This window comes from Glandiceps talaboti, chromosome 10, assembly GCF_964340395.1.
Source record: "Glandiceps talaboti chromosome 10, keGlaTala1.1, whole genome shotgun sequence".
Taxonomy (NCBI): Eukaryota; Metazoa; Hemichordata; class Enteropneusta; family Spengelidae; genus Glandiceps; species Glandiceps talaboti.
Window position 1 is genome coordinate 20,629,403 of NC_135558.1, and position 19,800 is coordinate 20,649,202.

The 19,800-nt window shown below is 36.4% G+C and overlaps 2 protein-coding genes across 8 annotated transcripts in view; one reads left to right on the forward strand and one right to left on the reverse strand.

Annotated features, from left to right (window-relative positions):
- The window catches only part of LOC144440781 (uncharacterized), a 50,326-nt gene extending 49,283 nt beyond the window's left edge, over nt 1-1,043 (reverse strand). For 2 of the 7 annotated variants that reach the window (XM_078130161.1, XM_078130160.1), the window contains exon 1: nt 429-608. In XM_078130161.1, the coding sequence (XP_077986287.1) occupies nt 429-493 (65 nt within the window). In that variant the 5' untranslated portion in view covers nt 494-608. Of the gene's footprint in view, nt 1-428; nt 609-765; nt 843-953 lie in introns of those variants that run through there. The other 5 variants (XM_078130164.1, XM_078130166.1, XM_078130165.1 and 2 more) reach the window with 5 other exon arrangements.
- Nucleotides 1,044-1,115: 72 nt separating this feature from the next.
- On the forward strand, nt 1,116-19,662 carry LOC144440816 (WD repeat-containing protein 5). The gene is made up of 13 exons (XM_078130225.1): nt 1,116-1,257; nt 2,253-2,412; nt 3,412-3,508; nt 4,193-4,266; nt 6,827-6,916; nt 9,862-9,951; nt 10,294-10,377; nt 14,460-14,515; nt 14,949-14,995; nt 15,483-15,558; nt 16,141-16,249; nt 17,764-17,851; nt 18,985-19,662. The coding sequence occupies exons 2-13, from the start codon at nt 2,260-2,262 to the stop codon at nt 19,083-19,085; spliced, it is 1,065 nt and encodes a 354-aa protein (XP_077986351.1). The 5' UTR covers nt 1,116-1,257; nt 2,253-2,259; the 3' UTR covers nt 19,086-19,662.
- Nucleotides 19,663-19,800: the final 138 nt, after the last annotated feature.

The window sequence follows — 19,800 nt, forward strand, 5'->3', positions numbered from 1 at the left end:
AGATTTGGTTGTTTCGATAATACTTTTAAAACCTAACGCCGCGATTGACACTAACATCACGAGAAATAAGACAAATTAATTGAGAAGCACAACCTGTTGTCAAATATGATTTCCTCCATTGACGCTTTATTCTGAATTTTCTAGATTTTTCCACATTTGCAAAATGATTTTTGGCGGTAATGTTCGAGGCAAAACCTATCAAATTTGCCACAAATTTAGTCTTGAATATTCCATTAATAAAGTCACACAGTAACTGGTATGGGTCCGTGCGAATAAAAGCATAATTTTCGTAAATATCAAAGGCACTACAAGCACGAATCTGAGCCAAACTGATACGAAATGCGACTTCAACGAAACTACAACCGTTCCGTTCCGACCCACTTTCTACTTCAAAACTAGGTCATATAGGCAAAATATTAGTATAGTACCCTTGTTGGATGTTGTGTGCTGGCTGCTGATAGCCGTGCAGTGTCGGATGGCTCTTGGTATCCATTCTGGAACCAGGATTCAGATCTATACAGTAGAGCGTCCGTACAGCAGCAATGGCGGCACAGCAGCAACAACAACTCCAATTTATACATACTGCCTAATTGTGATTGGTCAATTGCAGTCACATGGTACAAACCAGTGGAAAATTTTGCTCGTTTTCGGCAAAATTCCTTCAAAATATGCCGGTTTTTGTCCTCCCCAAACGTGGTAAATGAGTTATGGACTATCTATGGAAGATAAAACGCTAAAATATCTCAGTTTTTACGGTGAACTCACCAAGTTTCAGTACGAAATTTGTACGCGTCACGATTGCGAAAAACAAAATGACAACGTCAGCACAGACTGTCTGTGCTCTGATTGGTCAGATTTAGTCAGCTGATAAATTAGTGGCAAATTTGGCAGGATTTCTCCCTCTGTTTCACCTAATAACAAATAAAGATGGTAAAAACGTGTAAGGCACCCACTATTCTAATCCATCTGCTCAGCTAGAAGGAGATGAACGATGAAAATCTAAAGAATTTACAGGGAACAGAAGTGATCACGGGAAATTTTGACGCGCATGTCAAGTAAGACTATGACGATTGCGCATGCGTTGTTACCTGTGACCTTTGATACACGCCATTTTTCTCCCATGTTTCCCGCTGATGGCCGAATAAATATCCAATATTAGAAATTTGACTTTTTCGCACTTGCGCTATATAGAGATCGAAACTGTTCGCGTAAATCGGAGTGTCTGTAAATCCTACACCTGTCTGTACCGTAATATCGGTAAGTGGTCCTAAAATTTACTCACGTTTCATATCTTAACGGCGTGGTCTGAACTCGTGAAACCACGCTGTCGATGACACACTCACACATGAAAACAAAAGCTGATCGAAATCAGAGAGTTCACGAAGTCGCACACTTCTTCCAACTCCCAAGGCTGTCGGGTGTATTCGATAGAATATATCGGTACTTGTGGCATACAGGAAGAGATACAGGATACCGAAAATTTCGTGCTGAACGACATGGGTATAGAATATACAACCAACTTTAAACCATCGATGTATAATGTCAACATCATGTGTACATGTGGAATCTAAATCACCATGGTCTACTATTAAATGTGTGCATATCAGTCAGTTTCTCACTGAGTTAGAGTGAGATGAAAAATCAAAGTAAATATCAGTGTTGTGAAATGTCCCTTCTATCATCTCATTTTAATTTTATATTGTGAATGAAGTGTCAAATCAAAGATATTGTCCAGTTTGGTCAGTAATTACACGTATTACTAATTTAGATGGTATGAAATACAAACAATTATAAAATTATTGTCTGCAATAAATGAGTACAAAAACACTGAAAACGTCTTACCAGCTTTCACATTGTAGATCTATTATTATTTAATTTGTATAATACTAATGACAATGTATTGTGGGCTCTATACATGGGAGGTCTCATAGAGAATGTACAGTACCTGTTAAAAAATAACCAATGAAAACAGTTTGCTAAATGTATGTTTGTTATAGGTTGGATGAGAAGGATGTGTGTGTGTGTGTGTGTGTGTGTGTGTGTATGTGTGTGTGTGAGAGAGAGAGAGAGAGACAGACAGACAGACATGGGGCTCGCATATGACAGAGTTATGGATGAATGTAAATTGCATTTTATCATGTCATATAAGAGATAATGGAAAAAAAGCCTCCTGACTAATGTTATTAGTTTATTACTAACTGTATGATCATCTCAGTCAGTCATCTGCATATATTCTTGTTGTTTAACCCTAGGTTTGATATGGCAAGTACTGAAGACACGTCCAAGACCCAGGAATCTGGTAACGTCAAACCACCACCCTCATCAACACAACAAACAACAACCACAGCAGCAACTACGACTAGTAGTACAACTACAACACCATCAACAGCAAATTCCAATATTGGTGGAAAGGTGAGGTCTTTAATAATTAGAATGATTCACATTTATCACGAAATAAACAATTCTACTCACATAGTGAAAGGGTTTATAGAAATGATCACAAATTTTTGCTGATGTTTTGTCACAATCGTTGAGGGTGTCCTTCAATGGACTGTTGTCACATGTCTCGCTCAAGACATAAAACAATGTGCTGAGATACTGCTTGGATCAATATGAGAGATATTTCATGTAGCCTTTCTTAGTACATCTCCGACAATGCTGATCTCCGTGACATGAGGTTTTTCAGCATAGCTCAGCACCTTGCTATCAATAGTTTGCACCGTAGAGAATACATGTACGTTGTTCATCCTTCTAAGAATCAATAGGACAGTATAGTTACTTTGGAATGATAAATTGGAAACAAATGTGACAGTTCGATCTGTCTACTATCGACCTTGATCACTCAATGATTTAGCATTGATGTCTCTCTGGACTGGCGGAATAATATGTCCATAAATTGATAGTAGTTGTGTGATCAATGTCTGTGGTACACAGATTGAAGCAGTGCATTCATTTCCAATTTATTGTTCCAAAGTACATGTAATTATGTTGTACTGTCCCAGTTTGCACCTTGCTTTGATTTTATATTCTGCTATCATTGTCATCGTGTACAATGTTTTATTTGTCTTTGTCCTCATTGAGTTCTCTTAATTCACCTTACTATATTAAACAGCTGTATTGTAATTTACCTCAGTGGTTATTCTGTTTACCCTCACAATATATGGTGTGATGTGAAGTAGTTTGTCTGCATCTTATTTCACTGTTATTTCCCATGGCTTTGTCCAAGAAGGTTACCTGATGCACCTGCTTTGCAATCTCATTTTCATACCCTCCTGTAATTCTGATCTCTGGAGAACTCGTGGACCAAAATATGAAAATTTAAAAATGATTTGATACCGTTACCATTGCTTTTCAAAATGTTGCTCAAAATGTTGCTTAAACTGTATACTTGTCGTTATGTTTTGTTCACAGAAACCAAACTACACATTGAAATTCACACTTGCAGGACACACAAAAGCAGTGTCGGCAATAAAATTTAGTCCTAATGGAGAGTGGCTCGCAAGTTCTTGTAAGTAACATGTTAGTTTTAACTTAGAGATGTTATTCCCCCATATTTTTCTTCGTTCAATTGATGAAAATACTAGTGACATAGGGGTCCTGTCAATACAAGGTGACATAAGGGGTCCTGTCAATGCAAGGTGAAGATGAGTAGTGACATAAGGGGTCCTGTCAATACAAGGTGAAGATGAGTAGTGACATAAGGGGTCCTGTCAATACAAGGTGAAGATGAGTAGTGACAAAACTCTTGTGTCACAAGTGTTTTGCAGCTAAATGTCAAACAATATGGGAGAATAATTTTGTTACACCTGCAAAAAGCTAATTCAAGATATGTAGGGAAAATAATGGAAGATTGTGAATATCAGAACAATGATGTAAATGTATAACTTATTATGATATATAACATCTAGAGTACAACTAGTGTGCACTTAACTAATGAAAGACATCATGTGGTGTTGTGGTCAAAATGATCAAATTTTGAGTTTCTTGTGAGTCACTGCACAGTAAGCAATGGGGGTACACCAACGTTTGGTGAGTTACAAGAAATTGTTTTGTGACAGTGGTGAATCAGATTGACTTAGAGGCACATTTGGTGTAGAGCACCTTATACATGTGTAAACATATATTTTCATCTTAAAACTTTTATGGAAAATCAGGCTACGAGATTGATCAAATGAATAAATTTCTTTCACAGCTGCTGACAAGTTAATCAAAATATGGGGTGCATATGATGGAAAATTTGAAAAGACAATAACAGGGCATAAATTGGTAAGTACCTAATATTATTACATATGTACTAGAGATTACTTACACTGGTGTATGTGCATATTACAGTGGTATTTTCACTGCAGTGCAATACCGAAAACGTTCTTGTATACCTACATGCTAATGAGGATGCAATCATTCGATACACACAAAAACAAAGTGTGACTTTTATGGAAATCTGGCATTTCACATAAACATAAGTAATAATAACAGAACCCCATGCCATATGAGTTCCAGGGTATTTGCACGAGTGCTTACAGTGTTTTGTGGTTGGTGCACTTTCATTTGCTATGCTCGTGTCATGGGGGTTCTGTCATATGATCATATATTTGCTGTATAAAATATCAGCCCACAGTAATTAAAATATCAGATTTGTTTATTGGCTTGTTGAATGTGATCTCCAATAGAGCAAAAGTGATAAGCCATTAACAGGAACTAAATGTATTTCTCAATTTTATGGGGCCAGGGATTTCAAAAGAATTTAAAGTTTTATCAGAGAATCGAAAACGTTTAATGTTGATCATGTTACTGAAATCAAGAGGAGTTTACTCACTTTGTGTCACTGAATAAAGAATTGTAGAAAGTTTTGATAGAGTTCTAATTATTGGAACCAATTTGTGTTACCATGTTACGATATGATTTCCCCACTAAAGGTGTAATCAATCAAGTCTTTAGTTGAGAACTTCTCACCAAAATTGAATCCTATACAAGTGTATATGAGAGACAGACATTTACAAATGTAGTGTAAATGTCTGTTTGTCGGAATATTTTGTACACTTTGTAGTGGTAACAAAGCTCTCAGTAGAGACCTGTTGTCTGCTGTCAAGAAGCCTATATCCAACACTAATCCAGATTGTCAAGAATCCTATATCCAACACTAATCCAGATTGTCAAGAACCCTATATCCCACACTAATCAAGATTATTAAGAACTCCACCCCACACTAATCCAGATTGTCAAGAACCCTATACCCCACACTAATCCAGATTGTCAAAAACCCTATATCCCACACTAATCCAGATTATTAAGAACTCCACCCCACACTAATCCAGATTGTCAAGAATCCTATATCCAACACTAATCCAGATTGTCAAGAACCCTATATCCCACACTAATCCAGATTGTCAATAACCCTATATCCCACACTAATCCAGATTGTCAAAAACCCTATATCCAACACTAATCCAGATTGTCAAGAACCCTATATCCCACACTAATCCAGATTGTCAAGAAGCCTATATCTAACACTAATCCAGATTGTCAAGAACCCTATATCCCACACTAATCCAGATTGTCAAGAACCTTATATCCCACACTAATCCCGATTGTCAAGAACCCTTTACCCCACACTAATAAAGATTGTCAAGAACCTTACAATGTATATCCAACACTAATCCAGATTTTCAAGAACGCTATACCCCACACTAATCCAGATTGTCAAGAATCCTATACCCCACACTAATCCAGATTGTCAATAACCCTATATCCAACACTAATCCAGATTGTCAAGAACCCTATACCCCACACTAATCCAGATTGTCAAGAATCCTATATCCAACACTAATCCAGATTGTCAAGAACCCTATATCCCACACTAATCCAGATTATTAAGAACTGCACCCCACACTAATCCAGATTGTCAAGAATCCTATATCCAACACTAATCCAGATTGTCAAGAACCCTATATCCCACACTAATCCAGATTGTCAAAAACCCTATATCCCACACTTGTCAAGAACTCCACCCCACACTAATCTAGATTGTCAAGAACCCTATATCCTACACTAATCCAGATTGTCAAGAACCCTTATATCACACACTAATCCAGATTGTCAAGAACCCTATACCCCACACTAATCCAGATTGTCAAGAAACCCATACCCCACACTAATCCAGATTGTCAAAAACCCTATATCCCACACTAATCCAGATTGTCAAAAACCCTATACCCCACACTAATCCAGATTCACAATACTGGATATGAATAGCTGGATACAATACATGAATATACTACTACTCCAATATGAGTGTTTGTGTCTTAGGTTTGGAGGGTACATGTTTAGGTTTGGAGGGTACATGTTTAGGTTTGGAGGGTACATGTTTAGGTTTGGAGGGTACATGTTTAGGTTTGGAGGGTAGATGTTTAGGTTTGGAGGGTACATGTTTCTGACATGAGGAGAGAGGATACTGCCATGATTCAATTTACAAACATATTTGGGCTGTAATATATTTATTAAATGCCAAGTGAAGGTCTAAAGAATGTGGAATGAATATCAATTTGTTCATAATTTTGGTTTTCACCTGGTTAGATTCTGATTGATAATAGTATCTTGAATATAACAATTTTAATGTGGAACCACTCTTTCTAGTATATGCTTCACTTGTCCTGAAACTATCTGAGATGTTCGTAACTTGTCCTGTAACTACACCATGTTGCTAACCTATCCTGTAACTATCCCAAACATTCCTAATTGAAACCATGACAATATGTGTATTGAGACATGTAATAAATAGTTGATGTTAACCCTCCTTGCACTAATTCTTTTTATTTTCTTTAACCAGGGTATTTCAGATGTGGCATGGTCCAGTGATTCCAAGTTACTTGTATCAGCCTCAGATGACAAGACACTCAAAATATGGGAATTAAATTCTGTAAGTTTAGGCACAAGATGCAGTCTATAAACTTTGCTTTCCCATCAAAAAAATGATATACTCTGTATGTGTGTTGTACTCATGTTTGGAGATTTTTAGTCCCCGCCGGACGAAGTCCGGATGGGGACTTATGGATTGGGTTCCGTGCGTCCATGTGTCCGTCCGTCCGTCCGTCTGCAGCAGTTTCTTGGAGATGCCTGGACCAATTTCTTTCAAACTTGGTACAGGGGCAACATACTATGGCATACATATGCACGTCAATTTGTTTTATGATACGATCCAATATGGCCACCAAGCAGCCATTTTGTTTGCGAATTTTCCCTGTCCAAAGCCATAACTCAGACATGCTTGAACAGATCTCATTCAAAGTTGGTATTGGACAGTGTTCTATGACATACATGTGCATATCCATTGTTGTCGTGATATGATCCAATATGGCTGCCTGGCAGCCATTTTGTTGGCGAATTTTCCATGTCCAAAGCCATAACTCAGACATGCTTGAACAGATCACATTCAAAGTTGGTATCAGCACAGTGTTCTATGACATACACGTGCATATCCATTTTTGTCATGATACAATCCGATATGGCTGCCTGGCAGCCATTTTGTTAGCACAGTTTTCATGTCCAAATCCATAACTCAGACATGCTTGAACAGAGTAGTGATATCAAAAACAACCATATGAAGCCAAACAACATTAACCAGATTTGAAAATGACAACATAAACTGCCAGTTCCTTAAAACGCAATCATAGCGGGGACTATGTCATTTTCAACGACTTGTTTTAAATCGAAATGTTTCATATTTGCATGCAGTGGTTTGCTCTTCCCTCAGTTTATGAATAAACAGTGTTCTCCACAGCACCTTTTAAAGGGGGTGATCAGCCCCATTAAATTTTGCCCTCGCCCTATTAAAACTGTTGCAGCCCCTTTAAATTTACATACCAGCCACTCAGAACTTTGATTTGTTCAGCCAGCGTTTATTCAGAGACAGGTGACTACCCATTGTTTACATAGGTGGTGTCATTTGTACTGATAGCCTGTGTCGTCATTGCAAAATACTGTACTGAAACACTAATTGTTGTACCCTAGAAAAACTTCACCTGTCCAAATTTGTAGGGATCTGTTTATATGATAATATAGTGAACATTATGTTATCAATCTACATTTCTAAACATCAAGTGAAAACTTGGTAATACATCTCAGTTGACTTGCAGCTAAAATGATGTTGGCTTGATGTGTTTCACTCATTTATTATGACATTTATTACACACCTTCAGACAACTTACAGCTAAAATGATGTTGGCTTGATGTGTTTCACTCATTTAACATGACATTTATTACACACCTTCAGACAACTTCTGAAAGAAACAATTACAAAGGTGCTGCATACAGTGTGGATGTAGAAGTAGTCAAGTTTAAATGTTTATGATCAGTTTAAAATTAAACAATTGCAGCCATTAAAATCATCAAGTCCATGTGTAATGTTTTCATTAGAAGCCTGTTTTTACTGCACTGTGAAAGAATAGTAATGCTTATCAGTGTTCAATGTGATTGGGCAATGGATCCTGCTGTGTTTATTGCGTCTCTGTTATTGTTAGTCTAGAGTTGAAATATGTCTATCTCTGTGTCAAAAATGTAATGTCCCATGAGTGAAACACCAAGCGCGCCTACATCATTTTAGCTGTATTTTGTGAGATGTACAAAAAAAATAAATGTATTAATTTTCATTGTTTGATAAGAACTGATTAATGACCTCTTTGAGTTTACAAAGTGCCAAGGGAACTTGAAATTGTTTATGCATGGGAGCTGTTGTGTAAAGAGGCCATGATAAAATTACTTCTATCAAATGATTGAAATGTAATAGATGTGTCTGTATGTGTCTGTAAATCCAACATGTGACATGCCAAGTCATTGAAGTGTTATTGATCCAATTCATTTCTTTACTTTCCCAGTCAGCAGTGAGCCCTCTAAGCCAAATTTGACACACCACTGATGCACACAATTTCTAGTCACACACCAAAATTTGATGTTCCCCTGTCTCTTACTATGAGGTGACTCACAAGAAATGTCAGTTTTTCTCTTTTTAACTCACAACAACCAAATTTGGCTATCATTAGAAGGTATACTGCCTGTCAGTAACAAGTTCTGAAGGTTACTGCAAGCATGGCAGTTGTTGTATTAATCCTAGCATAAATGTATAACAATATAATGGTTGGCCATCACTTCTTCAGCTCCCCATGGAAAAATACAATATTATCCATAGACTTAATCATTCACATTTTATACAGCTTTGTAGATGTGTTTCACAAAGATTCTCAACTAAGATAAAACTTATGCCTATCAAATTATTACTATGTTAATCAAGGTAAAGCCAAATAAAAAAGTTGTTTGTTCCGGTTACCCGACCCCACCTAGTTTTTCCTGCCGACCCTAAACTTCTTTTTACATATTCAAGAAAAATAATAATAAAATCGCAAATATCGTGAAGTCTCGCAAGAAATAGTGGGTGGGGAAACTAACATCAACTTAAAAAGACAATATAAAACTATTCTTCCAATCTGTAATGTCTGTACATCTGATATATAATAGGAAGAAATAAACAACACAGAGACCATTTGGAAAACAATGGAAAACATGAACTAGACACTCAACATCAAAAAAAAATAATAATAAAATAAAATAAAAAATCTACCTACCCCACCTGTTCTAAAATTGAATGTAATCGGAACCACACAATTTTTGTACGTCTAAAGACTTTGTGCAGTGAACTGTGCCTGACACAATTTTTTCTACTAAAATATTGTAAATGCTGTTTTCACACATCTTGTGTCCAATAATATATGAGTCTGTTAATAATATATGATTATGAGTCAGTTACTCTTATTTGCAGTTTTCTTGTATATTGAAAAGAGAGATGACAATGTGACTTTGTTTATTTTTCAGGGTAAATGTCTAAAGACACTGAAAGGCCACAGTAATTATGTCTTTTGTTGTAATTTTAATCCACAGTCAAATCTCATAGTATCAGGATCAGTAAGTATATTATGTTTATTTCTAAATTCTACTCCAAGGAAATATCGTTATTCCAAGAATTACTACATTTGTAGACAAATTAATTATATCATGTACTCATATAATCTGTTGGAATGATTTATTCATTTGCATAATGTAAACCATTTTACAACGCCCTGAAGTAAACAACAACTAAAGTTATTTACATTTCCATATATTTTATTTATTTATCACTGCCCAACAAAACCTGATAACAGTGATATATCAAATTGGTTGAGAGTACACACTCCACCTGTGTGGTGAGGATGGCATTATTCAGTTGATGCAAGTTCTTACTGAGTGAACTATCACTTTTGTTTTCAGTTTGATGAGAGTGTAAGGATATGGGACGTGAAAACAGGGAAATGTTTGAAGACACTCCCTGCACATTCCGATCCTGTGTCTGCGGTATGTAATTCTAATTTGTCAAAGTATAAAGTACCAAGTCTCATGTTGTTTGAACTGCTCTGCATATACATAGGAACAGGTTACACATGTGTTATATTATTCATGTCACCAACTAATATGCCCTCAGCAATTTTTTTAGCAAGATTTTCAGACAACAAAACAATGATTGAGTTCTTTCAAATCTTGATGCATCGCATATATTCATTTGTGAGTACTTGTATTCACAGTTCTCCATGTATTCCATCCTGTGTATTCACAGTTCTCCATGTATGCCATCCTGTGTATTCACAGTTCTCCATGTATGCCATCCTGTGTATTCACAGTTCTCCATGTATGCCATCCTGTGTATTCACAGTTCTCCATGTATGCCATCCTGTGTATTCACAGTTCTCCATGTACATGTATGCCATCCTGTATTTTCACAGTTCTCCATGTATGCCATACTGTGTATTCACAGTTCTCCATGTATGCCATCTTGTGTATTCACAGTTCTCCATGTATGCCATCCTGTGTATTCACAGTTCTCCATGTATGCCATCCTGTGTATTCACAGTTCTCCATGTATGCCATCCTCTGTTTTTAGCCCCCGTCGGACGAAGTCCGAGGCGGGGGCTTTATAAATTGGGTTCTGTCCGTGCGTGTGTGCATCCGTGCGTGCGTCCGTCCGTGCATGCATGCATGCGTGTGTCCGTCCTCAGCCATATCTCGGACAATCATGGACCGATTCCTTCCAAAATTGGTACATTCATAATTAGATATGAGTTACATATGCACGCTGATTTTCTTTTGGATGCGATGTGGTTTAGCTGATTTACAAACATTTAAAATATTTCACATGTCTGTAACAATAATTTGTAGAGTAAATTGTACATGTGTATGAACATGGGTTCAGAATTGCAATCATCGAATTCAAATTTAGATTATCGAATTCAAATTCAGATTAGATTCGGATGTTTGTAAGAGTGACTTTTGTTTTTTATATCTGCATCGATAAAAGGTAAGGAGAATTATTATTCTTTATTGTCAATGTGCTTTGGATAATTATTAATCTTTATTGTCAATGCGCTTTGTACCTGTATGAAAACTAGTGCACACTTCATTACATACAATGCATTTCATGCTGTGCCAATCATAATTGTACATTTGTGGTAAATGGTATGTGTGTAAATAAAGCTTTTGAATGAAAGTTGTAAGCGCAAGTATGCATATTTGTTTATCAAAATAATCAAATATGGCCGGAAAACGGTTTATTGTACTTTTTGAGAATTATTTGGTCCCTATCCAATTCGTCTAATATATGAATATGTCTAATAGTGTGAATCCAAATCTGAGAATATTGTGCAAGATCGCCAACGTTATCATCCAAAAAGAGGCTGATGACGTATGTGCTTTAGATTTCATTCATGAATTGTAGTGCTCGCACAAAATTTCTTCCATTCTCCACGATACAGTAGATTCCGTTGTAAGTTTAACCCTACATTATCAGTGTTCTCCACGAGGGGTTTTTGAGGGGCGCACCGCCCCTCTGTTTTCATGGACCGCCCCTCTGTTTGCGTTCAGCGCCCCTTTGTTTTGATGTGAACGTCTTCAAGAGATTCTATTCAATGCCGTTAATGAAGGAAGTGAACAGCGACACTGCGTCTATCATCATTTATGAACTTATTTATCGCCTTGATTATAACAATGGTAGCCGAAACAAAAACAGTAAATGTAGTACCGTCGTAAAGTAGAAGACGGTATGTTGGTAGTTTCTATGGCCGGGTATATCAAGCCGGTAATTTCCAAGCCTTCCCGTATACGTAATACAGTACGCATACGATGTACGATGTCACGGCAATTTTCGCATTGTATCGATAAATACGAACAAAATCCTAAAATGTATACATGTTCTTTAGAAATAACTACTCCGGTACGGTTCCATGGTAAAATTTATGTCCTAAATGATCACGTTTGGATGTGAATCGCGATCGTAGTACCACGAGGTAGCTCCAATGTGGCAGCCATGTTTGTTACTGCACATTTGCACTGAACGTATTCGGTTATTCTCAGCCCAAATTCGTCACATTAAAAATGTACGTATTTCTGGCAAATTTGGATGAAAAATCATTTTCCATTCATGAAAATTAAAAGGATATCAAATTTTAGAGAAATAAAGGGAAATGAATTGTTTTCAATTAATTTTTATGAATGACATGCACCAGATTCAGTAATCAAAAATTGGGGTGAACCTTGATGTATACTACCAATAATTGCAAATTTACCAGGGCAAGTCTGTTTTGGTGTTGGAGGACCTGGGTTTGTTTCTATATCACCTCCAAGCAGGAGCAACATCCTGGTGTAATAATTATAATACAAGTAAAGGTGAAGAATACAAGCGCAGCAGAAGGACAATATCTTTGTTAATTTTACATTGATCATGTAGTGCACAGAATAAAAACTTCCTACAGACTGCCTGTATTGTTGGACACACATTCCCATGATTGTTTTATTGCTAATACCTAGTCAGTAATTTGAAATATAAACTAAGACAATTGAACTTTCTATTTCTAATTCTTTCAAGTGTTTGTATCCTTGGTACAACTTATATTGTAGTGAGTTCTAGGACAAGTTTCTAATAATGTATGTACTGTCCTATCACCTGTCTTTTATTTTATGTATGTACTGTCCTATCACCTGTCTTTTATTTTATGTATGTACTGTCCTATCACATGTGTTTTATTAGATTTTGGTTGTTGTCTTTGCTTTTGTTCTCTTTGTGTTCTCTAGTTCTCTAGTGGTCTATGTTCAGACCAGCAGTTAATTTGGGACGGTGCCCAAATCCTACTTTAACCTCCTCAACTGAAGAGTGTTCTCGGGTTCTGAGAACTATGTTATTGTATTTATGTCTGTTGTGCAAGGTGTGTGCCTTTGTTGTGTCTGTATGCTTGTAAACCAGTACAGGATCCAACAATTTACTCCTACCACTGATATTGAATTTCATAAAATGGAGAGTGTATTTGAGAGTGCTCTAGAAATTTCATCCCAGTGTATTCTTATAGTGAAAGACTATGGTATGGCATTATTTACTCAAGATGACCAGTTCCACTTGTTCGATCCTCATAGCAGAAATGATCAAGGTTATTCAATGCCTGATGGACATGCATTTCTTATCATTTTCAAGACAATACATGATCTCTGTACCCATTTAAGACAACTAACATCAATATTGACTGAGGATTCTCTTGCAAGTGTGGCTTTTGAAATTACTCCTACACTAGTCTATACAACAAATAGTCCAAGTGATTCCTTTAACCTTACAGCACATTATGGGATATGTTCATCTGCCATCATAACATGTACAACTGAAGAAAAGTATATACATAAGACGAAACAAACACTTAAGGTTGATAATAAAAAAAAATTCTCAAAAACAGAAAGATCATGTGCGCGTAAAATTAATGTCGCGAACCCTGATTTAAAGGAAGTACAAATGTATTCAAGAGAACAAGACACATTAACACAATATACTAGTGAAACAGCTTCATGTAGCGTCAAAAGCATGCCACAGGTGTGTAAAACAGACCAATTACAAAGAACTGTTTCACAACCTTTGTCATGTGTACTTAAAATTAATGTCACAAAACCTCATTTAAAAAAGGTACAGATATATTCAACAAAACAACAAACATTAACTCACAAAAACACTTGTGAGATAGCTACATATAGAGTCCATAGCATGACACAGGTGTGTAAATCAGACAAATTACAAAGAACTGTTTCACAAACAAGTTATCAGCACAGTGATAATGATTGTAAAATCATTAGTGATTCTGTACCAGTTACACATTATTATCATCCAATTGACAAATCATGGCAATTTGCAAAAGCAATACTGTTTTCTTTGTCCCCACCAAAACACACTTTATTTTTTTGGGGGGCTAGGACTTTAAGTCTCAAACATCCACTGCGGGGGCTGTGTCATCTTCGATGGCTTGTCATGAGAAGGTTAAGGGTAGATTGACATTACATCATATTTCTATATATGAAAATCTGATTTTGGAGAAAATCTGGCTTTTAAATGTGTGTTTTCTTTTTCATTTCAGGTTGACTTCAACAGAGATGGTTCACTCATAGTGTCAAGTAGTTACGATGGACTCTGGTAAGTCATAATATTAACATTGTGAAAATAGCCTGTTTAACTGAGCAAGCAGGTAATGAAATTGTGAGGTGAATGTGAGCCTGTAGACCCACTCATCATCTATATCACAAAATGCAACATTGTAGTTTGAAAGTTTGTCTGTTGTTATACTCTATAGTAAATCATCCATCTATGAATGAAGATAGAACATAGTCAGAAAGTGTAACAGCTGAAATAAAATTGTGACAAAGATTTGCTTACTGGTACTACACACAGTTCTAGGAGACTAGAGACCCAACCCACCACCACTTTCAACATACACATACACACACACACACACACACACACACACACACACACACACACACACACACACCTTTATATCACCCAAGTGAAGGACTGTTAATTTCTTGTCACTCTAAATACTAAAAGTTGATGGATGTTTATTTTTCAGTCGTATTTGGGATACAGCGTCAGGCCAGTGTTTAAAAACTCTCATAGGTAAGTAAACCTACTGTCAACACTGTGACAACATTACAAGATGTAAAAATGATAAAATAGATATTAAAAATAAGAAACATACATTTATAAGATCAGGGAGGCTGTCAACATCAGATGCTACAATCCCAAGATTAATGGAGTCAGGGCATCAAACTACTTAACGTCCATAATCAGTTGATCATATCGCCACCTAGTGGTCAGTTGTAACTATGGAATTGTCAGTTTGATGGGGATTGTCGACCAAGACAGATCAAAACCTCAATGCTAAAAACTTTGAACTGCTTGTGAGTTATAATCTTTGTAAATGGAGACACAAATTCACACACACACTCACGCAGAGACAGACAGACACACACACACACATACACTCAGAGACGGACAGACACACAAGGCACGCACACACACACAGTGTATTATTTCACCCAATAATAACATGATATACATGCATCCTGATACACCTTGTTTTCATTTAATTTTTCCTTCATAGATGACGATAATCCTCCAGTGTCATATGTCAAGTTTTCACCCAATGGGAAGTACATCTTAGCTGCCACATTAGACAAGTAAGTATGTTTTAGTGTAATGAAGGCCAATAAAACCTGTGTCATGTGACAAGTTTTCACCCAGTGAGAAGTACATCTTAGCTACCACATTAAACAAGTAAATGTGGATGATGCAAGACTTCCAAATATTGTATATGCTTACCATAATTCCATTACATAGAGATTTTGTAATTTGGGCCTTTAAAACCAGATCTATGGTGATGTGGAGATAGAATTTGCCATAATTACAAATCTAGAATAGTATCTAGGCAAAGTTCTTCTTGACTTTTAACAGGACTTTGATGACTGTACTGTAAATCAGAGACCTGATTTGTATTCATTTGTGTGTCCTTGTAAGGAGAAAATTACTAGGCCATAGCCATGGTATTCTGAGGGCTAATTACGTATGCTGATATGATAAATTGTTACATGAGAGGACCAGATGTCATTATTACTAATTAAGCAACTATACTGGTATACATGGTCATCTGGATATATGTTATAGCTTTTCTATGCACCCCATCATCCTGTGTCTTTGTCAGGGTTTCCTGTGCTTTGGTATACAACAAATCACATCACATACAAGTATTGTTTATCTTTCAGCACACTAAAACTATGGGACTACAGTAAAGGAAAGTGTTTAAAAACGTACACAGGGCACAAGAATGAAAAATACTGCATATTTGCAAACTTTTCAGTAACAGGAGGAAAGGTACGTAATTGTGTCAAAGTACTTTGGTAGTCCCCGCCGGACGTAGTCTTATGGATTGGGTTCCGTCTGTCTGTGCGTCCGTCCGTGCGTCCACCCAGAGCCGTTTCTTGGAGATGCCTAGACTGATTTTTTTCAAACTTGGTACAGGGGCAACATACAATGGCATACAGATGTACGTCAATTTGTTTCATGATACGATCCAATATGGCCACCTAGCAGCCATTTTGTTTGCAAATTTTCCCTGTCTGAAGCCATAACTCGGACATGTTTGAACAGATCTCATTCAAAGTTAGTATTAGGACAGTGTTCTGAGACATACATGTGCATATCGATTTTGATCTTGATACGATCCAATATGGCTGCCTGGCAGCCATTTTGTTTGCGAATTTTCCATGTCCAAAGCCATAACTCGGACATGTTTGAACAGATCTCATTCAAAGTAGGTATTAGAACAGTGTTCTATGACATACATGTGCATGTGCATATTCATTTTCATTGTGATATATACGATCCAATATGGCTGCCTGGCAGCAATTTTGTTTGCGAATTTTCCATGTCCAAAGCCATAACTCAGATATGCTTGAACAGATCTCATTCAAAGTTGGTTTTAGGACAGTGTTCTATGACATACATGTGCATATCCATTTTCATCGTGATACAATCCGATATGGCTGCCTGGCAGCGATTTTGTTGGCACAATTTTCATGTCCAAAGCCATAACTCAGACATGCTTGAACAGGTCCCCCTGTACCCAACCCATCCTTTATTGTTGAATGGTTTATTCCATCACATCATCTTGAAGAGTAGGCATGTCCCATGTCTAACGAGGAGACACAACATGAGTAGGCATGTTCCATGTCCAACGAGTAGACACAACATATCTAAGTCTGTTTGATTTAGGTTCACAATACAAGTGTTGTTGCGTGATCAGAGTAGTGATATCAAGAAAATGACAACATAAACTGCCAGTTCCTTAAAACCCAATCATAGCGGGGACTATGTCATTCTCAATGACTTGTTTTCTGTGTGACAAGCCACTTTGAGTTTAAATTTTTTGATCGTATACATCTCATTTTTGAAAATGGAAAATTTGAACTTTGTTATTTGTTTTACCGTGAGTTGTGAAAGATTGTATTGATGTAAGTGTGGGAGTATACATGTGTGCTTATTTTGTTCTATGTATGATTACAAGTATGCTCCCAAAGCCAATTTGATGTGTCACTGATACACAACAAGTTCACATGCACCAAAATTTGATGTCCCTTACTATGTGGTGACTGCAAAATAATAAGCTTTTAGTCTTTATAAAGGGGACACATTGATGTCTAGCGGTGAAAGACTTTTGTATCTCGTTTTTAGTTCCGTCAGTGGTTAGTGCCAGAGAGACTTGTGTGTGTTTGTGTAAGAGAATCTGTATGTGTATCACTGTGCCACTGTGTGTTTATATTGTTTCATGTCTACGTATGTGTAATACTGTTTTCAAATCTTATTTGATTTGATTTGCTTTGTTTCAGTGGATAGTGTCAGGGTCAGAAGATAACATGGTCTATATTTGGAACCTTCAAACCAAAGAAATTGTACAGAAGCTGCAGGGACACTCAGGTAACTAACAATTTTATATTTTCATGACATGATTATCTTGTAAATGTATCAAAAAAATAAATTTGTCAGTTTTTAATCTCAGTAGGCAATGCATTGGGGGGGGGGGGGGGGGGTGTCCATCAGTGCATATCCAGTCATCTCTGAGATACACATTCAGATTTCGATTAAACCTGGTACAAAAATGAAATGTTGATACATAAGCTTAGAGCCACAGTAGAAATAACTGAAATAATATTTTTAAGACTTTTTAGTTGTCAATGGCCATTGCCTGGAGGTGATTTATACGTTGGGTCGAATAGGCAACTTTGTGTTATCTTCATAGCTTTTTGAATAAAACATTTCAAGTGATGATATTTTAATCATGTCTTGGTTTTTACTATGTGAGGCATATGCATGTCACTTAATTTACGAGATTTTGACCTGATTAGCAAAATGGTGGCCATGTTTTGTGATAATCAAGCACATTTTGTCTGGTATCGCCAAAAATTTGATACATATGGACACCATTCAAGTGTCTACACTCAGGTGTCTAATGAGGCATTGACCTTGACAAACATTTTCAAGGGGAAATAACCAAACATTTTCTTTCTAAATTAACTCAAGAAGTTGAATAAACAAAGACTCCATTTAAATGTGTATACCCAAAAGGTCATCTTTTCTTTTTTATATCTTGACCTTTGCCTTTGACCTCCATAATCAAGGTCAAATAACAAATTGGTCAATAAATTATGAAGTTTTATATCTTGAGACACCATTCAGATTTGCACAATAACTTTGCCATAGGACACACAAGCTGGGGACAATGTGTTCCATTGGAGGCTTGTTATTCTTATTTTCAACTCCTGTATGAGAAACCCACACATTTACAATTTGTTTGCAAACAAGTAATTGCATCTGTTCCTGATTCACAGTTGTTCACATATTGACATCAAGTAAATGTTCACATTATCATAGATGACTAGTAAAACGTTAATTCAGATAATTGAAATGATTTGAACCATTTGTAATAAAGGTTCGGTATATATTTTCAATTGTCAAAAATTTGCACTTTCAATGACCAGGATTTAACTGTACATGTAAACAAAGGATTGGTGCATTTTTAATGTGCTATAAAATTTCCTCTTTCTTTACAGATGTTGTTTTATGTTGCACATGCCATCCATCAGAAAACATCATTGCGTCAGGTACACTTGAAAACGATAAAACCATCAAGATTTGGAAGTCTGATTATTGAAATACGAATTAAAAAAAAAATCATCATACATACTTTTTATGTACATAAGCATTACTTTTCATATACTGTTGGGAAAAAGAAGAACAAAATGTGCACTTCACAGGAAGATATTTATATGATTCCCATTTTTTATTGACTGTAATACTTGCCAAGCAAATGTTGTAAGCTTTATACTTTGTTGTCGTTGATCAGACACTGGCTTGTTTTCAACTTGTAAAAAAGGACAAGTCTTGCTTACTTGTACACTGCATTCCAATATAACCATGCACTGATCATGTGTTCGTCATCTCCTTATTAGGAGTAGGGCATGTGCCAATCATGTGTCTGCCACAGCCGTATCATGTACTTATTGCATGCTCTTCATAATTGTAATACTGTTGTCAATTAGTTTATATACTATTTGTGAAAAACGTTGACATTAGTGCTGAATCTTCAATGTACTATGTTTTAGAAGAGAGCTAATAATTGTCATGATTCCTTTGGTGTATTTTTTGAAGAAATAAAGAATTTGTCAGTATTTTTGGATGCGTTTTTTTTTTGTCGTGTCAGCTTTTCTACATATTACAGGTGAATTGAAAACACATTCTTTTGACAATAAAAACTGATGAACTTTTTTGAGATTGGTTGTGACTTATTTTCTGTGATTATGATAATCATAAAGTCAAAAGTGAATTTATACAATTTGTAAAATAAACATTTTCAGAAAGTGTGCGTA